This window comes from Budorcas taxicolor, chromosome 4, assembly GCF_023091745.1.
Source record: "Budorcas taxicolor isolate Tak-1 chromosome 4, Takin1.1, whole genome shotgun sequence".
Classification (NCBI taxonomy): Eukaryota; Metazoa; Chordata; class Mammalia; order Artiodactyla; family Bovidae; genus Budorcas; species Budorcas taxicolor.
The window spans coordinates 25,772,892-25,799,247 of record NC_068913.1 but is presented as its reverse complement, the minus strand read 5'-3'; the positions used below and the strand labels follow the sequence as shown (position 1 = coordinate 25,799,247).

At 35.5% G+C, this 26,356-nt stretch overlaps 1 protein-coding gene across 1 annotated transcript in view; it reads left to right on the top strand.

Annotated features, from left to right (window-relative positions):
• AGMO (alkylglycerol monooxygenase) overlaps positions 1-26,356 on the top strand; it is a 393,019-nt gene that overhangs the window by 168,948 nt on the left and 197,715 nt on the right. The window contains exons 6-10 of the mRNA XM_052639089.1: positions 15,685-15,751; positions 16,138-16,203; positions 16,294-16,373; positions 20,649-20,783; positions 22,255-22,371. Of these exons, the coding sequence (XP_052495049.1) occupies positions 15,685-15,751; positions 16,138-16,203; positions 16,294-16,373; positions 20,649-20,783; positions 22,255-22,371 (465 nt within the window). The remainder of the gene's footprint in view (positions 1-15,684; positions 15,752-16,137; positions 16,204-16,293; positions 16,374-20,648; positions 20,784-22,254; positions 22,372-26,356) is intronic.

The window sequence follows — 26,356 nt, the reverse complement described above, 5'->3', positions numbered from 1 at the left end:
CACTTCAGTCGTGTCCGACTCTGTGTGACCCCAGAGATGGCAGCCCACCAGGCTCCCCGTCCCTGGGATTCTCCAGGCAAGAACACTGGAATGGGTTGCCATTTCCTTCTCCAATGCATGAAAGTGAAAAGTGAAAGTGAAGTCGCTCAGTTGTGTCCAGCTCTTAGCGACCCCATAGACTGCAGCCTACCAGGCTACTCTGCCCATGGGATTTTCCAGGCAAGAGTACTGGAGTGGGGTGCCAGTGCCTTCTCCAATAGTTTATGTTACAATCTGTTTATTATAACAGGTGGCATAAAAAGTACTAAAATTTTATTCAGTGCATTTGTTATTTTTATTTCCATTTTTACACTCTAGATATCTATTTTATTGTATGACACTTGCTGTTCATACCTAGCCATCAATATAGTCATTTGTCTATATTTTAGGACATAATTTTGATATAATATATACTTCATTTAATATGAATTTATAGAATGAATGCAGTTGGATTTTAGACTTGAATAATTAATTAATGCACAAATTTACTTTAGAAAAAATTCATTCTTAACTGTAAGAGTTTGAGATCATTATTATGAGTGCATTGTTCAGGTTCACTAAATAAACTTTTTGTGCGACTTAGAAACTAATCAATATACAAAATTATTAAATTTGCCTGTTTATTGTATCTTTTTAAATATCTTAATTTTTGTATATCACAGACATTCACTGAGTGATTACTACATTCCTAGCTGTTCATATAATAACAAAACACCAACATAGGGTTAAAGACTGGAATAATGAAGTGCAATATTCTGGAAGAAGGAAAATTATCTGAGCTTGAAAGTTCTGAAAAAAAAAAAAAAGTAAGACAAGTTTAGAAGGAAAAACAGTTATAGTCATCCCAGACCAATAATTTTCCATTACTGATAGCTGTTATTGCTGAGATACCACAAGGAAAATATGACTAGATGATGTTTCTGTTTGTTTACTTATTTCATTTTAAGTACCATATACATATATAGCACTACCTTTTTTTAGCATTTTATTAAATTATTAGATAATTCAATTTATTATTCATTTTAAAATTAATTTTATTTTATTCAATTATAAAAATATGTAAAATATTAAACTTTAAGCATGTTAACAAATATTATCTCATTAAATCTTCATAACGACTCTATGAATAATATTATTTCCTCCAGTTAAATATCCTAGGTAACTTACTCTGGGTCACATAATTAGTAAATGTCAAAGCTCAGCTTTTACCAAGTAGTCAGGATGCAGATTCCTTGTTCTCATTCAACACATTATACAGCTTCTCTGTAGATGGTTCATTTCTCATCTTAATATTGTAATAAAATAGCCACTGTGCATTAAGCATCCAGTATATTCCAAGCAAAACCTTTTCATTTAATTCCCATAAAATAATTTGAGTCACCATAGGCATATTAAACTTTTACAGTTTGTAAAGAATGGATAGTCATTCAAGTAACTTCAGTTAAGGGGGCTTTATTTTAAGGGGACATGGAGAAGTACATGCAGCAGGAAGCCATACCAGAAATTTAGTCGATAATTTTAGAAAACTGGAATTTTTATATTCATCAGCTCTGAGCAAATAGCATCGCTTTAAAGCTAGTCATGGTGAGACTCTATGGTTTATATAAAGTTATGTGGCTGGTTCAGAACTAATGTTATGCCAGTACTAACATATCACACTTCTTCTTAAAACAAAACTTGCATTCAATTATGTCTCAGCATACCATGGCTGATAACAACAGAGTTCATAAAGAACCAGTGTGATACACTGAAAAGATCAAGGCTCATTGATTACTTAGGGGCTTCCCTGGTGAGTCAGTTGTAAAGAATCTGCCTGCAATGCAGGAGACACAGGTTCAATCCCTGGGTCAGGAAGATCCCCTAGAGTAGGGAACAGCAAGCCACTCCAGTATTGCCTGGAGAATCCCCTTGGACACGGGAGCCTGGCGGGCTGTAGTCTACGGAGTTAGAGTCAGACATAACTTAGCGACTGAACAACAGCAGCCATTGGTTAAGACAGAACTCAGTTGTAATCTTGCCTGTAACAAACTGCTGTGTGGCCTTTACACATATCTACTTGTCCTTCCTGAAATTTAATCCATTCTCAGAGGCTACGTCTGCTGGAAGTTCTCTGGGGATCTGTTGCTTGCTGTGCCTGCATGCCAAGTCAGTTGTGTCTGACTCTTTGCAACCCCATGGACCGTAGCCTGCCAGGCTTCTCTGTCGATGGGCTTCTCCAGGCAAGAATATTGGAGTGGGTTGCCATGCCCTCCTCCAAAGACTCTTCCTGACCCAGGGATCGACCCTGTCTCCTGCATTCACAAGCGGGTTCTTGACCAGTAGCGCCACCTGGGAAGCCCCACTGCTTGCTGAGTAAAGTCTAAATTTCTTGCATTTCCTGTTTCTTACGCACTGCTACAAATATGTAGCTCACACCATGTGTCAGTCACTCTATGAAGTATTTCACAAGGTGTATTTATTTGATTATACAATGTATTTATTAAGGCAACCCTATTGTCTCTATTCAGAATGAGGAAATTCAGCTATATGGAGATGAAGAAACTAGTGTTGTTGCAGCTGTTAGTAGTTGATGTTTGATTCAAATCCTAGTTAACAATTATCTGTTTTTTCCTCCTTTGAAATCTTGTATCATTGAGTTCACATCTCTCAGTGATGTCCCAGTTTGCCTGGTCCATCCCCAATATATATCTTTGTTTCTGGCATAGTTGTAACTAGCACACCCTGTCACTCTCTTGAAAGGTTCATGGTATACTTGTTGAGTTTTCCTCCTAAACTGCTCTTTTCTCTCTCTTTTCCTTTTCATTTCTAACTGCCTCCACTTAGTTTATACCCTTATCTGTTACATAGATGGTTACAACAAAATTCTGTTTATTTTTCCTTTATTCATACAGATTCCTTTCTCTCCTGTATACGTGCATACAACTGTGATGATCTTTTTAGAACCCAAATAATATCAGGACACAGCCAACATTAACAACAGATATTTTCATAATAAATGGCTCTCGACTGCCTCCAAGATAGAATCAAACACCCTAAATACATCTACAGGTTTCAGCAACCATGTAATATGACCCTACTTACCTCTCCAATCCCATCCCATTAGTCAGCCGGATCAGCACGGCTTTTTCTCCCTAACCACATTGAACACATTTTTTTTCTCTGTACTTGCACAGGCTCTTTCTTTGCCTTTTTCCAAACATTCTCCATGATGCAGCTCAATTACAAGTTACTCTGAAATGTCTCTTTTTCACCTCTTAATGTTAAGTGCGCTTTTCTTAACAGTACCCCTGTGTATTTTTTAAAAATTTGTGTCCATATTGACAGTTAATGATTAAGAGCATGGGCTGGGTTGGGTGGCATAAATGAGATGACTTATCAGTTCCTGCACATAGGAAGCATTCAATTAATAATGGTGGTTTAATTCTTATACCACTGTATTGTTATTGCTTAGCTCTCTCTAATTATTGTCTGAGTTCTTTGATGTCACCAAATGTCCCTAATCTCTTGTGTGAACATCTGTTTACATGTATATATTCATATATTATATAAATATATACATATAAAACTGAATAAAAATAAGTAACAGTACTTAAACAGTTGTAACATTGATACTAATTATTAGTGTTAGATATTAGTAAATATATGGTGTGTACATATTTGTATTTATAGGTAGAATATACTTATTCTATATCTCCCCTAATAAAATGTGAATTTTTGAGGGTAGTGATTCCTTATCTTTCGGAATTTTAAGGAATTTTGGAGAAGAAGTAAGTTGTATTTCAAAATGTATGCTTTTGAGAAATGCTCACTTTAACAAAAATCATGCTATTTTTCTGCCTGATGTTTATTCCAATAGTACCTAGTTTAATAAACCTTTTGTTCTTGAAATAAGTTGAGACATTTCTCAGCACTTGTGCTCTCCTTACTCCCTTACTCTGTTTAACTTCTGGCTAAACTTCTGGTCCCAAATCTCTTTTCTTCTCTCAGTGTTCTTTCTTCTTAGAATTTAATTTACTTCACCATTTTTAGGTTCTCTGTAAGTAATTGCATATATAGTCTATAGCTCTAGCACAGATTTTCTTGTGGGTTTCAGACCAATGTTTCTAATGTTTGATATAACTTATTGATAGGGATATTTAATACCATTCTGAGTCAGCAAGTCTGAAACATGTTTCATTACAGCTCCTCCCACCTCGGATCATCTGTGCTTCTTTGCTTCCATTGCTCCTTGAAGACAATGTCAAGATGAAATCTTGGTGTCACCTTTGACTCCTTGATCTCTCCTGTAGCCAATCTTTAAGTCCTATGCGTGTTCTCTTTAGAAAGAATCTTTTGTTCTGTTCTAGTTACCTTTTAAGATAACTCACCCCCATCCTGCTTATTCATGTATGTATCAATAGTGTCTTTCCACATGTATTGAATATATAAATTTCTTTGAAGTTCATATATTTGAAAACATTTCTTAATTACCTGTTCTAGGGCCAAAGAGTGATTCCAATTTTCTGACCTGGTTTGGTACCCCTTATTATTAACATTTTGAGAATCACAGCCTCTTTCCAGAAACTGTTGGGTTCTGGTGAATCTTTCCCAAAGGAAAAACTTGGTGAAATTTTAAGACTTCTATTGAATTTACTGAAGATTATCAATAGACTATTTAAAAATTCATAGATCATCATTTTTTAAATGTCTGTTTAGGGCTGGAATTGGAGGCCTTCAGACACAAGAAATGAGATAGGACTCTATAACCAGAACTGAAGAGGAAGACATTTCAGGTGAAAGGGAGTAATAAAACTTAATGGCTAAGAATATAGGTTTTATAGTCAAAGAGAAGTCTATCCTCTATTAGAGGTTTAAACAACTTCTTTACCAGTGTGATCCCAGAATCTAAAAGTACCTACTTAATAGTAGTTCTATACCCTTTGTTGAAGGGATGGGTATAGATATTTAATAAAGTTATTTAAAATCTCTGACCTTGTTTCCAAATCTGTTAAGTGAAAATAGGCCTATCTATCCTATAGGAATGTTATTAGGATTAATGAAATAGCATGTGTTAAGTACATAGTCTGGAAAATAATATGTTTTCAATGAATGGCAATTATGAAAGAGCAAAAAAATACTAAACTACCTATTGGAATTGGTGAGACAGAGACAGAGCAAATAGAATCTAGTATAACTGTTGTGCATCACCCACATGCATCAGAATTACTTGTGCTTATTTAAGATGTGGAATCGTGGTCCCCTTCTAAGAACTCCAGAGTCTAAGTCTTTGGAACAGTTAGTGTAGGAAAACTTCATTTTGAACAAGACCTTTAGAGATTAGATTGAACACTGATGTGATGAAGTTTGAGCACAAGGACTGTAGGAACTGACAGTAAACTTCTTGAAGACAAGGACAATATTTTATTCCTCTTTGTTTCCCCATTGTCTCATGAAAGCATCTAACCCTTAGGGCCAGGTACAAGGTTGGTAATCACTGATATTTGTTGATTAATGGATGTCAAAGTGACACTGAAATTGGGACTATGATCATGGCAGTGACAATGTACTGAGTCTTAGAATGAGTGAAACATTTACCTAACCTCTCAGTTTATCAGTTATTTTCTTTAACATAGGGTTGCTACTACTACTACTACTAATTACATGGTTTCTTTTCTCACTGAGTGCCCAAATTGTAAATATAAAATGATGTTACATGAGAATGAAGTTTTATATAGTTGTGCTTACAAATATTTTTCATTTTCCCCATGTCAATTTAATTGGTGTTGTTAAAAAAAGGTCACTTGGAACCCACGTCCCTTTGAAGGAACACTTTCAGCAGCTGCTTACGTTCATTTTTTTAAGGGAAAGTTAAAAGTCATAATCAAAATGTAAACTGAGATGAATTAAAATAGAATGCTAACTTATCCAACTCTTGTCCTTTTGTTTGAGAAATAATACAATCGTAAGCGATAAGAATCAGCCTTCAAGCTAATTTATTATAAATGTGGTCCTTTAAAACCATTGTTTATTGTATAAACATAGCTTAGTCTCATTCTTCTTAAAACTAAGCTTTTAACTCTTTAACCCTACAGTATGGATTCATCAAAAAATTTACTCCCTATGAAGCTCTTTATGATCCCAACAGTCCTGATTCCTACAGATTGTTTTATTTCCAAACTATAAATATTTTTTTTTCACTCCTTAGTGTGGAAATTCAGCTACCTCCATATTACATGCTTACTGAAGTAGAAAACTGCCTAATCAGATAGGAAAACATTTGGCTGTGAATAAATCAGCATTTGTCGAGGATTTCAAAGTGTGAAGTTAGGCAGACAAGCATAGATCCTAAGAGCTCTGCTTTCTCTTGCTTCCCTGTAGAGAAATCAGAGGCTAATATGACCTCCACTGCCATCTGTCTAAATACTTGAATGTGTTGTCTTGAATTAACACAACAGATCTAGTGGAGGGTGTAATTAAGATTTTATTTTTACATTTCACCACCAGGTGCTCTACAATATAAATTTAGCCATTAATATTCAAATTGATTAAATTTTCCTAAGGAAAACAATGGGTATTTAAAGATCAACTAATTCAGAACAAGAATTAAAATTATTTTAATATATCGACTTGTAGTGTTTCTGTATTTTATCCTTTGTTCTATGAGAAGTTGCTACAGATTTTCTTGAGAGTGAAAAACATATTACTATATATATATTTATGCAGTAATAAAATCTAACATTGTCACTTATACTTCCTCTACGTCAATAGTTAATTTACCTGCTACTAAATTGTATTAATTTCTATTGTATTTTTGTGAACTTTTAAAAGATCTTAACATGGTACTTTCCATAAAATACACCCTCAGTAAATGTCTGTTTAATAAATGAAACCCACATAGGTTATTTTAATTTCCATATAATCAGATGAAGTTCATGAACAAGGGAGAATTCTCTACAGTGTTTTCCAGCAATAAGCAATGGGACTATTTGCAAAGCTGAACTAAGGGAAACTAAATAAAAGCATAAGTCCTTACTAAAGGTGATTTTCAGCTTGAGACCTGGAAAAGGAACTCAATCTGTTTCTTATTAAATAATTTTTGTTCCAATTATACATTCAAATTGATTATAAGTTCAAATGTAATATCTGTATCAGGCATTGCAATTGAAGTCAAAAAGACCGATTTCTCTCATCCTTTCCCCCAAAACTCAAAATTTTATGAGAAAGATAACTTTTTGGAAAATTTTTATTTCTGAAATAACTGTACATTTCCATTGAAGAAATGGACTGTAAATAAGCTTCCTATGGGAAGTACCTGTAATATGCTTCCTGTGGGAAGTACTTTATTTCTTTTTGCTTCTAAAACCTAGCATACTTCATAGAAATGCAATAAAAGTTTACAGAATGAATGGAAGACAAGAGACTTCTTGCTCTGATTATTTGTAAGTAGCTTTCTATAGTAGACTTCAATAATGACCTATAACAGATTATTTCCAACACTAATATAAAACCCTTATCAGTAGTTTGGTAACTAAAATTGTTGATTGACATTTGACTTTGGATTTAATGTTTAGTGCATATAATAAATATCCTTAATAGGAATAAATCTATGTATATGCATTAATAATTTTGCCCTTCACATGTGTAATCTGTAAGTGGGACTAATATACTGGAATATATTATTGAAATGTCATAGAAATATTTATAACCAATTGCTTTTCAGGAAGATATGGGTAAGCCCATAGTGAATTGTAAAGATCTTTCCAAATAAGAGATTCATCACATTCTTTTATACAAAAACACCCATGGATAGATAGCTGAAGGGAAAAAGGATAAAGTGAAAAATAGAGAGGGGAAGAAAGGATGAAAGAAAATTGGATAGAAAAAAGGCAAATAATCATAGTATAACTATTAGTCTCTTTAATTTAATTTGGATTTGCACTGAATCTTGCCACTAATTAACCTGAAAAGTTTTGCCATTTTTAGACTGCTCTTCATACATGTATTTCTCAGTTAAATATATGACAATAATTTTTATATCAGATGATAAATGTATTAGAAGCTGGCTTAGTTTTTCCCTTAAATACTGATGCAGTAAAACCCGGAGGCCCTCAGTGGTATGGGTCCCTCTGGAACATCAATCATGTATGATGCTGTAAGGAGAAGTCTTGACGAGTTAGACTCAATGTTGTCACTGTAACCTACGCTCATCTGAATGCAGGTATTTTTCTATTGTGGAGATTTTATTTCACTTCACCCTCAACCCAGTCGCTCCTCAGCATTTATCATATTGTTAACACATTCATTTTTATAATGAGAATTCTGTAAAACACATGCCTTTTAGGACACATTTTCTCTATTATAAATTTTTCCTCTCAGACAGGAAGCATGGATGTTTGTGCATCTCTTATTTGGAAAGAACTTAACAAATAACTATAAACTCATGCCTTCTTCCTAAAAAGTAAGTTCTTAGAAGTATATCTATTACCTTTTAGTAATATGTTTCAGCATTTTAGTGCCAATTTGCAGACAGAAAAACTGCAGGATAGAAATGTAATATGATATTCTCATATTCTAAAATTGGAAAAAAATACAATTAAGAGTTTTAAAAATTAGATTTAGAAAGTTATCTTCCCTAACCTCAAAAGTCAGAGTGAGCTGAGAGGAGGCAATTTTCTAAGCAATATGGACAAATGAAATACTTTTCTCTTGAATTAATTACTTTTGTTGAAAGGAAGTCTTGTCATCCAACTTGAGCAACCATTAATTATTTCTGTATGCTTAATTATAAAAATCTAACCAATATTTCAGAATCAGAAGAGTCAGTGAAATTAATTAAATGTATAAAATGAACTGTTATTTTTATAAGAAATAATTTTAGACAAGACACTAATTTCGAACGTTTATTTTAATGCGTTTAGAGGTCAAGTCTAAGTGATTTTTCTGTTTCATCTAGAGATATGTTTTTCATGTAATATATGGTAATGAGTGAAACTTCTGAGAAGTATATCATGGAAAGAATTAATTGCAGCCAGTTCATAGTAGACAGTTAAGTATTTAATTTACCACATGTACTAGGTTTGCTTAGCTTATCAATTTCCAAAACAAAATTATTTCAGTTTGGTAACCCACATACTATGGAAATTTCATCACTCTTTTAGGCCTCTAAGTTATTCAGCTTACTCGGAGTGCAACTGGAGGGTGGATGGGACAGCGTGGGAGGTATTATGAGAATTCTCAAAAAATTTCAAAGCATTTGATGACATGCACTGGAGAAGGAAATGGCAACCTACTCCAGTGTTCTTGCCTGGAGAATCCTGGGGACGGGGGAGCCTGGTGGGCTGCCATCTATGGGGTTGCACAGAGTCGGACACGACTGAGCGACTTCACTTTCACTTTTCATTTTCAGGCATTGGAGAAGGAAATGGCAGCCCACTCCAGTGTTCTTGCCTGGAGAATCCTGGGGACGGGGGAGCCTGGTGGGCTGCCATCTATGGGGTCGCACAGAGTCGGACACGACTGAAGCGACTTAGCAGCAGCAGCAGCAGATGACTAGGAAACTGTATTTTCTGTTTCTGATTCTTTTCATTAAAACTGAAGTCCAAACACACCTGTTCTAAGAGAGCATAAAGATAATTCAAGAAAGTCACCTGCCAATGGTTACCATAATTCAACCACCCCATCATCTAGCCTGTGATTTTGTATTTCTTTTTGTTGTTACTTTTAGCCCCTTTGTTTTAGTTATTTATCTTAATTTTTGACCTCACTAGAATGAACATTATGTTTGGACTCACTTCCCTGGCTTTAATCTCTGAGGACACTTTAGACTCATTTTTGCCTCCACCCTTGGGAGTGACTACCAGGCTCATTCCTTAATGTACCTCTTCCCCTCTGATCTCCCAATTAGAAGGTGGAAATTATATAGAGCTTCCCTTCTGAACTACACAAGACTGGAGCTCAACAAGACACACCCATGATGTAGAGGTTCTCAGCCGTAAACTATTGACATTTTGGACCAGATAACTTTTATTTTGGGGGACTGTGCCCTCTGGGATGTTTAGCAGCACTAAAACCCATTGCATGTATGTGTGTGTGTGCGTGTGTGTGTGTGTGTGTGTGTGTGTGCTCAGTCATTTCTGACTCTTTGGGACCCCATGGACTGTAGCCTACCAGGCTCCTGTGTCTATGGGATTCTCCAGGCAAGAATCCTGGAGTGTGTTGCCATTTCTTCCTGAGTCTCTTGTGTCTCCTGCATTGGCAGATGGGTTCTTTACCATTGCACCACCTGCAAAGCCCGTAAAGTGCACTAATCATTAGATACAATACTACTTTCCCCAGTTGAGACAGCCAAATGTATCTCCAGGCATTGCCACACATCCCTTGGGAGCATAATCACCCCCTCTTAAGAAGAATCACCCTCACCTAAAAGAAACAGTGTGGAGGCAGATTTATCTCCCCAGTACAATCCTGCTGAGCAATCACAATGTGCAAGGCACTACTGTTATGTACTGTGAAAAACTTTGAGAAGGGAGAGGTCCAGTTTCTGTCTTCACAGAACTTCTGGAATATATAGGAAATGAATACAAATAACTAGAACATAGGACAACCTGACATAAAAAGTAGTGATCTCTTGATGTGTATTCAGAAAGAGGAGAATGAAATTCCCTTTGGAAAAATAAAAAAGAGTGCTTGGAGAATGTAGGTAGGTCTTGGAGGTAAAGGTTTTCCTGGTGGCTCAAACAGTAAAGAACCTACTTGCAATGCAGGAGACCTGGATTCGATTTCTGGGTCTCACAGAGATCCCTGGGTCCACGGGTCTCACAGAATCGGACATGACTGAGCGACTAACACACTGGAGGTAGAACATGATTGCAGTGATCAGAATGGAACATGAAGGTGTTGAGGAAGAATTGTGAACAGCTTTGAATTCCAGATGTTTGGACCTTGGTTCATTATGAAGTTACTTTCATTTAAGTTTGTTTTATTTTTGATGAAGGGAAATGACATGATGAAACTCATGGCCCCTGTTCTCTTACTTTTGCATTTAACTCTTTTCTACATCCACCATAAATTGTGGGTAGAAAAATAAGGAGTTTGTGACCAGTTCAACAAATCCAGTCCAGAGTACTTCTGCTGCTGCTGCTGCTAAGTCACTTCAGTCATGTCCGACTCTGTGCAACCCCATAGACAGCAGCCCACTAGGCTCCTCTGTCCCTGGGATTCTCCAGGCAAGAACACTGGAGTGGGTTGCCATTTCCTTCTCCTGGGTAAATGTTACTTGATAGAATGGATGGAGCTTATACTTATAAAATTGTTACTTTTATTATTTATTCATTTTTAATAGTTTATTATTAAACAAGTAAAACAACTTAAGAAATAATCTTGTTGGAAAACAATGATTTCAAGAAATAGGCAGAAAAATATTAAAGTTACTATCTTTGAAGATTGGATGGGAAATTAGCACCCAATTTTAATAATATTGAAACTAAAAGCACAATATAAATAAGAAAGGCAAAGGATATAATCCAAAGCTGTCTGTTTAAGACATTGATTCTTAACCTCTGGGGAATAAGGATCCCTTTGAGTATACTATGAAAGTGATAGTTTCCCCAAGAAAAATACCAGTAGTCACATACTCATAAAATCTGGTAAGACACTTCAGGGTGTTCTTGGCCTTCTGAAGCCCATACATGGCCTTTCTAGGCATCCATGGCCCTTGGGTTATAAAAAACCCTGACAGAAAACTACAGCTACAAAACGTAGACCATTGTTTCAGAGATCTAAGAAACTCTAGAAGTGCCTAAAATAACCATAAGCACAATTTAGAAGCTGAAATTCCTGGGCTCTTTATAAATACCTGGATTTCATTTTGAAATATAGTCAGAAAGCATTTAGTTAGCATTTCCTATTAAAGTTCTGAAAATGTAGATTACTTTTATTTGATGGAAAAAGTGCTGTATCTTTTAAAAGCAACATGAGAGAGCAATAGAAGGATTGAGTTGAAACTGAGAAGCCTTTAGGGCTCCTTCCAAGACATTTAAACTTGGACTAGTAATTTAGCTTCCCTGAGCTTCAGTTTTATGCTTTGTTATAATACAGTCTTGTACTATCTTATTTTTAAGTCCTCTATATGGTCTAAAATTTCATAATTTAAATTAACTCATCTAAATCTAAAGAGACAAGATAAATAAATAACTTCTAAAAAATGAGAATAGCTCCAATTATTTTCACAGTAATAACATATTATCAGGAAGTGATTCAAAGCTGGACATAGTTGAATTGCTAAATGACTGAATTTGCAAAAGTGGGCGATAATTAAGTTGTTACAGTCAGTCCTAATTAATTATTAATGACTTCTCCATGACTTTGAATCAGAAGAGTTTTTTTTCAGGAGAGGTTCTGACTGGGCTGTCTGAATGATGAATCATCTCCCACACCAAGGTGGTCTTCCCCAGCTCCAAGGTACTCATAGGAACTACCAGGAAATTTGACTGTGGTTGCCTGTGTTGTACTTGGCATTTTACTTAAAAAAAAAAAAAACACAAAAAACCCCCTCACTTTCAGTATTGATATCACCATGCTTTAGCCTGCAGAAGCAAAAGATTTTCTTTGAGGAAAAGTGCTTGACATTAAAAAAAACAATGCCTACAGCCAAGGCTCTCATCATCTGAATTCACTCACCATTTGTGTGGCTTTAAATGTGGCTGCACACACACCAGTTCTAGGGATCAGAAATGCATCTGGGTAGCAGAAGCTGGATAGTGTGGCCTCCTCCACCCCCTTTTGTTGTCTGTTTTTGTAACATATGTTAGCCACCAAAGAGACAAACAAGGATAAATGCTTTTCTCCTTTCCCATCTGGTTCTCTGCCAGAGATACAGGGCCTGCAAAGCATCAGATTTCAGTGTCCCGACTGCTGAGAAATCCCACTTTTTTGTTCTCTATCCATCACCATTCTTCTTTTCAACAAATATTTTTCCATCAAGTACAAAGCAATGGAGTCCAATAAAATCCAGGGTTGTTTCCACTAACTCCCCTCCCAATTCCTGGTCATTAATAATCCATTTGTAGGATAATATTTTTGCACCTTATTTCATAGAACTGTGGTCTGATATAAGGGCTATATATCCACAATATTTTGAACTTCTGAAATGAAAAATTACAGAGTTTTTCATATATAAATGAGTTCTGGTCTATGAATCAACCAACAAGTCTGTTGTTTGGACCTCATAATACATTTCTTATGGAAATAACTTTGAAAATGACACTAGAACTATAGATTAGAAAAGAGAGACAAGAAGAGAGAGAGAGGAGCCTAAACCGACATACACTACATAACATTACACATCCTCTGCATTGCAAACATTTGTATCCTTTGCATGTCTGTTCCGTAACGGAAACCAAGAAGCCCTTAGAAGCTGGTCAGCAGGGTACGGGGCAAGGACTGTTTCTTTCAGGGGTGTAAACAGTGAGTCTCATAAGGAGGTGCTGGTTGCACCTGCCACGTGGAGAGTTGCGGCACTGTTATGAGGTAATGCTGCTGTTGCTTCTACGTTAGGAACCTTCAAAACTCCACAAGCTGAGGACTGTGTGGCTGCTGCAACTGTCCACATTTGCAACTGTAAATTGGATGTTTCAATATCAGAGGTTGCCAAAATGTGATGAACTCTGCTAAATAAATGGTTATAATCTAGAAATTTGTTTGGAACTGTAGGAATCTATTAATATTTTCAACTGGCTAAATGAGCATGGCTGTATAATACCAGAGTAGTAATTTCTTTCATTAAAAATTTTCAAGCGTTCAGAAAACTAGAGAGAATAATACAGTGAATGTTCATAGCTCTGTCACTTCAATTTAAAAATCATTATGATATCTTATAATAACCTATAGTGGAAAAGAATCTGAAAGAGGATATGTCTTCCTGAATCACTTTGCTGTACATCTGAAACTAACACAACATTGTGAATCAACTATATTTCAATAAAAACATAATGATTTTGATTCATTTTCATTAGTTATTTTTTTCCTTCTAATTGCCAAATATAATGCAGCAAAACCTAGATTTCATACTTTAGTTATACAACTCAAAAAGCAACTACATTTTCTTATATAGTGACAATGACATCATAACTCCTAATAAAAGTATTCTTATTATGTCATACCATGTTTATAATCAATTTTCTCTCATTGCCTATAAAATATATTTTATATTTGGTTTGTTACCTAAGCAGGATTCCCCACAATACATTTGGGTTTTATGTATCTTAAATGTCTTTGTGTTTGGAGCAGTCCCATTTCCCTATTTTTCTCGTGTACCATTGACTTGCCAAATCTATGTCCGTGTCATGATTGTCAGCGATGTTTTTTCCCCTTAAGCAGTATTTAACATGTTACTTTATTCCTTATATTGACCTATCCTTTAAATGGACATTAACTTTGGAGGTGAGCAACCTCTTAAAGTATCATTACAGTGTACTGATTTTGTAATATGTAGATTCTAACAGATCATTTAGATTTTGATCTAAAGAAAAGTAAAAGGCTGTTATTTTCCATCATTGATGGAAGAAAGAATAATGTGATCGAGATGAAAAGAGTTCCCACATTTTTTAGTATTAATCATATACCATAACAAATGTTTTATATATGGGCTGCTCTTTTTAATGCTACTTGTCTGGTTTCTACATTTCTTGAAGACTCTGGCACAAGGGATTCTACTTGAGAAATGTTGGGAGATAACATTAGAGAATTCTAGACCAAATTTTAAAGGATCTTTAATTTCAAAAAAAAAAAGGCCCCTTTACATATTTGACTTTGAAATATGCCTCAAAAATGGACTGCAAAATGGGGCATCTACAGTCAGAGAACATTTAGGCATCTACTTGAATAAGCAAGGACCACCCTTGCTACTGCAATAGTAACTTGCTACATGACTGATTATTCTGTGAAACCAACTCCAGAAAATGAATGTAATACTTGGTTTTCTTTCCCCTGGTTGTGCTTTGTTATTATTAATCAACAAAGAATAGTTGGTAGGTGAATAGCATAAAATGACCTAAAACGTGAAAGCGTGCCTTGGCAATAGTAGCATCTAAACACAGCAACACTTGTAATCCTCAGAACACTATTGTGTGGTTACTAAAGTGGAAGTGTCAGTCCTCAGTTGTGTCTCACTCTTTGTGACCCCACGGACTGTAGCCTGCTAGGCTCCTCTGCCCAAGGAATTCAGGCAGGAATATCGGGGTAGGTTGCCATTTCGTTCTCCTGAAGATTTTCCCAACCCAGGGATCAAACCTGGCTCTCCTGCAGTGCAGACAGATTCTTTACTGTCTGAGCCACCAGGGAAGCTAGATATTATTATTATTCCCATTTTAAAGGTAAGGAAACTGGGTTACAAAAACTTTAAGTAATTTCCCCAGTACCACATAATAATAAATAGATGATTCAGGAAATGAACTGAGGCAATCAAGCTCTTAACCTCACTACTATACTATATTGTCTCTTTGAATATATGATGAGCTTATTGCTATCTTTATATAAACAACAGAAGATAGAGAAATTTCTTCTGACTCTGAAAATTGCAACATTTTATAACCCATGGGGAATTTTAATGTGAGTACTTAAATATTGCATATAATTTAATAATAACTATATTCCTTTTATTTTAAAAAGGTCATCGATAACCTTGGTCCTTTGGAACTGATTCTTAATACTCCTAGCCATCATAGAGTTCATCACGGTGAGGAAATTTGATCTTTTCTTTTTCATTTCTTAAAGAAAATGATATTATTTTGTATCATTTCATTACAATTACCCAACCTAGTCACCACACATTTTATAAGTAGGCATTTGCTTCTTCTTTTGAAGCTGGACAAACCTCATCTTCAAAGCAAGGATTGGAGGGAAAAAAGCAAAAAAAAAAACAAAAAACCTTTACATGTCTGGCTTTTAGATTTTCCTTTTTCCTTAGATCTCCTCAGATGCAGTGGGAAAAAGAGTTAACCAGGTGACGGAGTACACACTTCATAGAACCTAGTGTTGTCAGTGAAAAGATATTTTTAGGAATATCATTGTTTCAAAAGTATAACTTCCTTTTAAAAAAAAACTTAATATTTTGTCTCACAGGCAGAAACCGTTATTGTATAGACAAAAATTTTGCTGGAACTCTTATTATATGGGATAGAATTTTTGGTAAGTAAAAAGTACAAGCATTTAAAAAATTAAATTAACTCCTTAATTCACAGAAAGTCAAAGATCATATCATTATTGTTTGTCTTCCAGGGACGTTTGAGGCAGAAAATGAAAAAGTTGTATATGGTCTAACACATCCCATTAATACATTTGAACCTTTCAAGGTGCAGGTAATGTTATTGATCTTATTCTTTCTGCATTGATTACATCTTCTTATATATTTTATATTTGAAAGGAAATTTAGTTGCTGAAAGGTAAAAGTACATTACATTGACCTGAAAAAAAAATAGCTGTAGAAGAATTTGAAAATAACTCTGGCACTCCAAGATTTGAATCAAATTGGGCCAAATAAATTTGAAAACAATTCATCACCACAATTTTTAAAGATGTCTGTTACCTAGGATTAAAAGAAATAGTTCTTTAGCAACATACCTCTCAGAATAGACCTGAAATATATTCGTGTGTTCAGAAGGAGTGGTAGTAAAATGTATAATTAAGGCTGATCCCAGAGTAAGAAAAATATTTGCTTCAAGGCTACATGACTCTGGTTAGAAATTCAAGGTGAGGCCTTTGCCCTTCTCTTCTTGGACTGAGGTGTCAAGAGCTATTATGGGTGGGTTAGGTCTGCACATTACCTCACCTGCTAAGACTCTTTGCCCTGGACTAGTTTTCTGTCAGACATGTGGTATTGGTTGTGCGCTGGTCTCAATGGTTGGCACTAGAGAGATGAGGAATGTCTATGAAGCTCTGATCCGTCAGCAGCAGACCACCGCAAACCCTCCCTGGGGTCAGGACTAGTAAATGAGAAAAAGATAAGAATACTTGAAAACCTGAGGAGGTCAGTCAGTGACAGCTCTGTCCAGGGGACTGGATATACAGCATTCAGAAAGGGAGAAAGTGCAGGTTCCTGTTGGGTCTGCTTTACAAACCTACTTCCTCAAAGTTTTTAAAGAAATTTAAAGTAAGAAAATTGACATTTATTGGGCTTTGACTATACGCAGGGCATTACTAACAGCACAAATATTTAACCATTGTTAAAACTTACTAAGGTTTATCTTCTGTTCAGATCAGTTCAGTCGCTCAGTTGTATCTGACTCTTTATGACCCCATGGACTGCAGTTTACCCGGCCTCCCTGTCCATCACCAACTTCCAGAGTTTACACACACTCATGTCCATTGAGTCGTTGGTGCCATCCAACCATTTCATCTTCTGTCATCCCCTTCTCCTCCTGCATTCAGTCTTTCCCAGAATCAGGGTCTTTTCAAATGAGTCAGTTCTTCTCATCAGGAGGCCAAAGTATTGGAGTTTGAGCTTCAGCATCAGTCCTTTCAATGAATATTCAGGACTGATTTATTTTAGGAAGGACTGGTTGGATCTCCTTGCAATCCAAGGGACTCTCAAGAGTCTTTCCCAACACCACAGTTCAAAATCATCAATACTTCAGCGCCCAGCTTTCTTTATAGTCGAACTCTCACATCCATACATGACTACTGGAAAAACCATAGCCTTGACTAGATGGATCTTTGTTGGCGCAGTGATGTCTCTGCTTTTTAATATGCTGTCTAGGTTGGTCATAACCTTTCTTCCAAGGAGTAAGTGTCTTTTATTTTCATGGCTGCAGTCACCATCTGCAGTGATTTTGGAGCCCTCCCAAAATAAAGTCTGTCACTGTTTCCATTGTTTCCCCATCTATTTCCCATGAAGTGATGGGACCAGATGCCATGATCTTCATTTTCTGAATGTTGAGCTTTAAGCCAACTTTTTCACTCTCCTCTTTTCACTTTCATCAAGAGACTCTAGTTCTTCTTCACTTTCTGCCAGAAGGGTGGTGTCATCTGTATATCTGAGGTGATTGATATTTCTCCCGGCAATCTTGATTCCAGCTTGTGTTTCATCCAGCCCAGCATTTCTTGTGATGTACTCTGCATGCAAGTTAAATAAGCAGGGTGACAATATACAGTCTTGACGTACTCCTTTTCCTATTTGGAACCAGTCTGTTGTTTCATGTCCAGTTGCTTCCTGACCTGCATACAGATTTCTCAAGAGGCAGGTCAGGTGGTCTGTTATTCCCATCTCTTTCATATCTTCTGTTATCCCTCATGTCTTCTGTTAGCCTCATTTTTTTTGTTGTTGCTGTTTTTTTTTTTTTGGTGGATAAAACTGAGATTCCCAGGATTTAAATAATTCCTCCAACTATTCACAGTTTGTCAGATTCAAACCTAAAAGTAGAGTGGGTTGAAGGCCCAGTTCCAAACTTGATCAACTCAATTTTATGGAAAAGGCTGTCATAAATTGACTTCACTTTTCAAATGAAAGGCACTTTTATGTCACCATTCAGAAGAGAAATTTTATTATTTCTCTTTTTTCTTCTCAGCTAATTGTATTTTCTCTCTCTCTCACTTTCTCACTCTTAGATGCTACTAAGAATGTGATGGATTTTTTTTTTTTTCAGGAAGATATTAGCAAATATTTCCAGGTACTTTTAAGAAATATTTCTAGGTACTTTCTTTATAGAACTGAAGTCAAGTTTCGAGATAATACACTTAGAGACACTTCTTCATTGGGTGTGGTCTTCTCTTCATAATGTAGAGATTAAAAAGGAAATACAGCTTAGTCTCTGTGCTCTAAGAGAGAGCCTTTCAAACCTAATGTGCATATGAATCATGGGAGGATCTGATTAAAGGATGGGTTCAGTAGGTCTGAATTCCATCCAAGACTCTGTGTTTCTAACAAGCTCCCAGGAGCAGACACTGCTGGTTGATGGTGATCCTTTAACTAGCAAGACTTGGGGAGTGTACACGTGGAGGAAAAGGGGCTCTTATTTGAGATACAATAAGAGGTTGAAAACTGCATGGCATGAGCTGCACAAGGAATTGGATGATTAGGTTTTGAAGACACAATATTTGGACAATCACAGGTCTTTATGAGCTGCTGCTGAATCTGTGTTCAATAATCCAGGCTTCTGCCCTCAAATAAAATTTCCTTTAGCATAATAATTGTCAGAACTGTGTCTAAGGTTTAGTCTTCTCATACTCCCTTATATTGTCAGAAATATCAAATCAGGAAATTGTAATATTAGGAGTCCCTCAACTTATAAAATTGCATATCTACTTTCACTTGTATTGCTCTATATTTAGCTAATTTTCTCACCTTCCCATCAGAGGATTCAAAAGCAACTTAGAATGGTCCCTGTTAGATAAAAAGGGCTTTTTTTTTTCCTCCTTTATTTTTAAGCATAGATCATTCATTTTGCTTTCCTTTGGGGTCCAGGTATTTCAGGCCATTGGCAAAGAAATAAGTGAGAAAGTGCTCCTTATTTTAAAACATTACCATGTATTTCTCATGGCTTGTGTCTAGAATGATAGTAATACAATTGCAGTCAGTTTTTAAAATAGTAAAACGGGTAAGTGTATTAATGTGTGCCATGCCATTAATTTTCTGTATTATTATTATTTTATTACAAAGCCTCAACTAAATCCTGCATTGTTCCTTAATTGCTTTAGATTCCTTATTGTAATATTTCAAGTAATTTTAAAAGCCATTTTTATAATGTTAGCAATTTAAATTCTGTAAGAGATCATGAAAATGCACATGAGACCACAAAGTCTAACAGAACCAAAACTTCTTTCTGCATTAATTTATTACTACACTTATAATAGAACTCATTTTTAGAGTTTATAGCTGATGCCCAATATCTAGGACTATTTTTAATTCTATGATGCATTATTATAACATGTGTGGCATATATAGCTAATTATCCTAATAGCCAATATTCAATGAGTACTTGTCATGCATGTGTGTACTTTAACTTTATACCTATCAAATGTGTTTTATTTAAAGAATGTGAATTGCTGCTATAAGCCTCAAGGTAAACTTTTGACTCAGCAGACTTTTTTCTTATTACAGAATATGAAAAATACTTATAAATCTACCCTCAGAAATGGCACTGAAATTTTTTTCTTAATGTGATATGTTAGTAAATAAAATTATTTTAAAAATATATAGCGGATATGCCTATTTATATGATTCTAGTTCTACTTTAACAACTGTTTAGCAAGTCTAGAAAAGATGTCATTCGACATGGCTTGTTGAGTGCGCAGGCTGCTAGTTAATAGCATTGGAAGTAAAGTCTCTGAATTCATTGTTTTATTCTTTGTTGATTTTCTAAGCCTTTGCCATATTTTAAAATTTCAAATTTTGTGGAGTTTCAGAAATATTGGTAAGAATACATTTAAGCATAAAGGTATACAGAATGCATATAATAAATTTCAATTTATAACACAATTGCATATTAATCATCATTAGCAAATTATATATAACTATATATTAAAGAATAATTTATAAATTGCATTATACAATAAAGTAAAACACATGATTTAACTTATATAACCTGTTTGTTATAGGATTTCCTTATTTCAAATGAATTCTATTTTTATTCTTCTAGTTCCATCATTTAGTTAACATATGGACTACATTCTGGGCCACGCCTGGGTCGTTCAATAAGTTTTCTGTCATATTTAAAGGACCAGGATGGAGTCCAGGTAAACCAAGACTTGGACTGATTGAAGAAATCCCAGAGGTAAATAGTGTTCATGAATTTGATGATGGGAAAGATTAATTTCCTATTGTCAGGTCCTCAGCCAGCCTGTAATTCATGCTGACTTCATGCAAATCTGAAAAAAGATGTTTCCTGAGGCAGATGCAGTCACGCAATGTGTAACTTAATGAGTGGACACCACCTAGGGGCCAATAAGAGGGGTGCCCTCTCCCAGACGGATGCTGCCTCTTCCTAGGCAGCGTGCTTTGGGGCAGAGCACCAGAGACTGGTTTTCTTGGCTCAAACCCATAGTCAAGAGCTTTTGTGTAGTGCAGAAACCACACAGACACTTGTGGGTCCATCGCAGAACCTAGAATGTGAGGGATGGAGGGAGCCTTTTGGATGATTCTGTCCAGTCTTCATTTGTCTATGAAAAATTGAGATCTCCAGAATTGAAGGTCTAAAGCCACACCAAAATGATGTGGTTATTGGATTAGACCACAACCTTATTAATTCCCTAGTGGAATAGTAGCATTAAATGCAGAAATCCATTAAAACTAAAACATTAAGCAAAGTGGAGATGTAAAACATAGAAATCCAAATGAGGAATTCAGTTTCAATATGGAATTCCTCTGATGAAAAAAGAATTTCTTTCCATCATTCAGTGTATATGTTGTGATTGCTTATCAAGATAACTGTCATTAATAGTAATACAAAAACAATAAGCTACTCTTGATTTCAGAGATAATTATGAGTATAAAAGTTAGCTAGTATTTCAAGGAAATGAAAATCATATGTTTTATTTGAATATGTTATTTTTCAAAAATCTCGGTTTAAATAAGGATGTTTTCTCTTGCAGTTACAAAAGCTGCTGTGTTGGAATTTGCCAGACACCTGGTTATGTTCACAGCTAGTTATAGAACAACATTTTAAATTGATATAGGTGAAAATAGTTTGCTTATTTCAGCTCCAGAGAGTCTAGTCAGCTATGGTTCATTTATTATTTTCCTTTTTTAAATAAATAATTCTAAGTGAATATTTTAAAGTCATATTGATGCCTAAATCTGCATTATAAGGAAAGGATTATAGTGTTTCTGGGAAACTGTAGTCTGGGAAAGTTGTTTTCAATAAGACAGTGTTTCTCTTTGAAGCGAGATTATCTCCACTACCCCAAATCACCTTCCATTTTCTCTTTTGCTATACTTCGATGTATAATCATGGACATATTTTACTGTTTCATATAACATGTTCTTTTTTATGTTAATCATCAGTATCAGTTCTTACATTGCTCTATATAAAGCAGACAAGATTAGACTCATAATGATTCTGAAATGAGAAACAAGTCTCCTAATTTTTTCCTATCTGAAGTAATAAACATAAGTAGTTTCAAGGGTCTAAAAAAAAAAGCAAAATCTTTCATTTCTTTTTTCATATCTCCTCTTCACTTAGTGTGAATTTCAGTGAGAGAGATAATGGAGGAATATCATGGAAAAGTTTTTTTCTGTCTTCCTAGGTCGAGGGGAAAGAAGTTCCTTTCTCATCATCGGCCTCTCAGCTATTGAAGATATATGTAGTGGTACAGTTTGCTCTGATGCTGGCATTTTATGAAGAGACCTTTGCAGATAAAGCTGTAAGTAGTGCTCATTTTAAATAGCTTGTGAAAAAATTATCTGTCATTCTGAAAATGAAAATAAGCTCTCTTTTCTCTGTGTGCTGTATTCTTTTCTGTAGTTTTTTTGAATTTTTGCAATATCTCACATTTAAACAGATAAATGAATTCATCTACAATCAACTTAATTAATTGAGCCAATTATAAGTTAATTCTATCCAAAATATTTCTGTATAAAGTGTCCATCAAATAGTAAATTATTAATCTAAATGGCAAGTAGGAACTGATTTGCCAGAAATAAATTCTTCAACAATTATAAAGAAAGTATTTCAGAAGTTAGAATTAAATGTTTTGGGGAAAGTGGACTTTACGTTAATTTCGACATACTTATCTTCAGTTAGAGAATACCCTGATAACTTGAATTTAGGGGATTTGCAATGTATGATGAAGTTTATTTATTGTGTCCTTTCTAAATATTCAAAATATTCAGTTCATCTTACTCAAGCATAAGAGCACTGGACCAGGATTTAGAATCTGGATTCTGATTTAGGCATTGCCACCTGGGGAATCATTTTTTGGCCACATAAGAACACCCTCACTGCCTACACCTTGAAGAAAACAAAAATAGCATAATGTACATAACAATGCCCTATAAACTATAAAAAGATAAAAACAGAAGTATTTTTAAATATTTGTTTTATATCATAGATGTATTCACATTATGTTTTTTTCAAAAAATAGTTAAAATGTTTCAAAGAAGTACGTAAATTATAGTGAAGTAACTAGGTTGGAGACTTCCCCCATGACTCAGAGGTAAAGAATCTGCCTTTAATGCAGAAGACACAGGAGACACAGGTTCGATCCCTGGGTGGGGCAGATCCCCTGGAGGATGGCATGGCAACGCACTCCAATATTCTTGCCTGGAGAGACCCATGGACAGAGGAGCCTGGTGGGCTGCAGTCCACGGGGTCACAGAGTCGGATATGACTGAAGTGACTGAGCACGCATGCACAGCTAGTTTGGAAATAGGTGAAATTGAAAGAAGAATGACAGAATGGAAAATCGGTGTCTTTGACTTTGTTACCAAGTAAATACATACCTCATAAAAGAACCTCACTGAGTTAAGAATGTTGAGGACTCAGTGAGGACTCATTCATAGCTCTCTGTGAATAACTGTTAGGCTCTAAAGAAACAAAGAAAAGGGTGTTTCCATTTTCAGCAAAGTGGGTTAGATACACCGACATCTTTTTAAGGTGTATCGGACACCTAAAATTTCTGACAAAATATAATTTTTAAGAAAACTCTTTACACTACATAGATGAGTTGGCAAAAAAAAAAAATGAGGTACTCCTTAGAGGCTGAAAATGTTGAGAAAATGCAAATTCAATAAGGTGCTATTTCTGACCTGACAGCTGTCCCAGGCACTGAATAGTCACTGTTGGTCAGTTCCTTAAGGGACCCAAAACAAAGCTGAGAGTCTACATGGGTAGAAGATCAGTTATAGAATTTCAAGTAAAACAACTGAAAGCAAAAGAAATACTCTTAGTGAAGGGATGGAGAGGAGGATGAGGAAAAGAAACATAGAACAGAAACTCGCCCTTACTGGACTTGGCTTTGAGGAGGCAAAAAAAGTCTTCTCTGTGATTTTTTAGCTACAAACCATCTCTCACTCAAATATGCATTCAGGATGTACATGAATTATTAGTTTATAAATCTAAACTAAATACATAGCTTGGTGTCAGATGAGGACTAATGTTTAAAAGATTCATGTTCAAATCATGCTTAGAGCATTCCTCTCAAACACAAGTCTCAGCATAGTCCCCAGGTAATATCTCAGTGATGATGAACATAGAGATAAAAAGCACAGAAACACACTAGGAGAAAGCCATCATGACAAAGCACTTAGCAGAAATAACAAAAGAGTTAATAGATTTTGAAAATAAAATCAATTAAAACATGAATTAAGTAAATTTAATATGTTTGAAGATGCAAAGTTGAAATTAAAAATAAATTAGAAATTATGGAAAATCAAGATACAGTGATGAAGCACATTTAGAAATAATCAAATTAAACTTCTAGAACACAAAAATACAGTGGGCATGAGGAGGTCAACAACTTCATTGACAGTTTGCTGCTACTGTTGCTCCTAAATTGCTTCAGTTGTGTCCGACTCTTTGCGACCTGTGGATGATAGCCCACCAGGCTCCTCTGTTCGTGGGATCCTCCAGGCAAGAATACTGGATTGCCATGCCCTCCTCCAGGGAATCTTTCCAACCCAGGGATCAAACCCAGGTCTCCCGCACTGTAGGTGGATTTTTTACCTTCTGAGCCACCAGGGAAGTCCACAAATTTATACTGAAGTGAGTAGCCTTCTCCAGGGGATCTTCCTGACCCAGGAATCAAACCAGGGTCTCCTGCATTGCAGGTGGATTCTTTACCAGCTGAGCTACTAGGGAAACCCCACTTTACCATAACACCACCTGAAGACTACTAAAGAGAGAATTAGTGCATTAAAAGTGCAAGATATATATATATATATATATATATATCTATATCTATTATGCAGTGCTAACAGACAATGATATAAAAATAACTGATAGAAATTACCTTTAGACATAAAAAAATAGTGTGAAAAAGTCTAAGAAATGTAAAAATCAAGAAAATGCATATGAATACAAATGGGATTAGTGGGCAGTGAATTCAGGCAAGGTTAATCACTTTTTTCAAAGATTATTGACAGATATCAGTCTATCCATGAAAGCTCCATAGTAGAAGTTGATAAATAAGATATGCAGAAAAATTAGTCTAGTATAAGGTTATGTTAAAATAACTTTAATGTATAAAGGCTTCCCTGGTGGCTCAGATGGTAAAGAATCTGCCTGCAAAGAAGGAGACCTGGGTTCGATCCCTGAATGGGAAAGATCCCCTGGAGGATGGTATGGAAACCCACTCCAGTATTCTTGCCTGGAGAATTCCACAGACAGAGGAGCCTGGCAAGCTACAGTCCACAGGGTCACAAAGAGTCTGTTCTAAGGAACAGAATATCCAATTAAATGCAGCTTAAATAAAACTGAAAATTCAGAGTCGAGTATTTCGAAGAGTGATTAGTTTAGCAGTTCAAACATGCAGAGTTTCCAAAAGGCTTGCTTCTCTACAGTTCTCCGTACTTCCATCATCACAATTACAGCAATTCTGGGCATCCTGTCCTAATAGTGACACCAAAGGCAGCAAGTAGTTTCTTAGAAATTTCTTTTAAGAAAGAGAGGGGAAAAATTTCAGAGTATTTCTCAGCAAATATCCTTTCGTGTCTCTTTGTTCAGGACAAATTCATATGCCCACACTGAAACAATAACCAACACCAGGTCATGAATTAACCATGAATATGTCGTATGAATAAATCATATTAAGTTATATCGTAATTCAAGCCCTGGGGATAAAGGGTTCACTTTCTTGCTGAGCATATCCCTTCCTTATACCTGGATAAAATCAGCATAGTATTAATGCAGAAGAAATGGGGGACATTTTCTAGTTGGACAAATAACTGTATATACAGTATATCTTGCTAAATAAAACAGATTTACAGAAAGTTATTACAGAGACTATTGGATAACCTTGAAGAAAGCCATTTTACTTTTAAGCATTATTTAAAGACTTTAATGATCTATGTATGTTTGTGTGTTTTTTGCATTTAAAATTAATAACCCAATATTGCTATACACAGTGACTCCAGTTTTGGGCAACAGACAAGTTCATTTGTGCTCTCACTCCATGTATAACTTAAAAAAAAAAAAAACCTACGGAAAAGACTTCCCTGATTTTCGCAGAAAACAGTGATTTCATTTCTAGTTTCCATTCTATGAACTTAAAAGAGGAAATAGGATACAGTGTGACCAGAAATGCTTTGGAAATATCATGATAGGAAATACACTGGTTTACTCTTTACTGGTTCATATATGTGCTACACAAATGAAACCAGTTCCATATTGTAGCAAGTTCATTTGTCTTT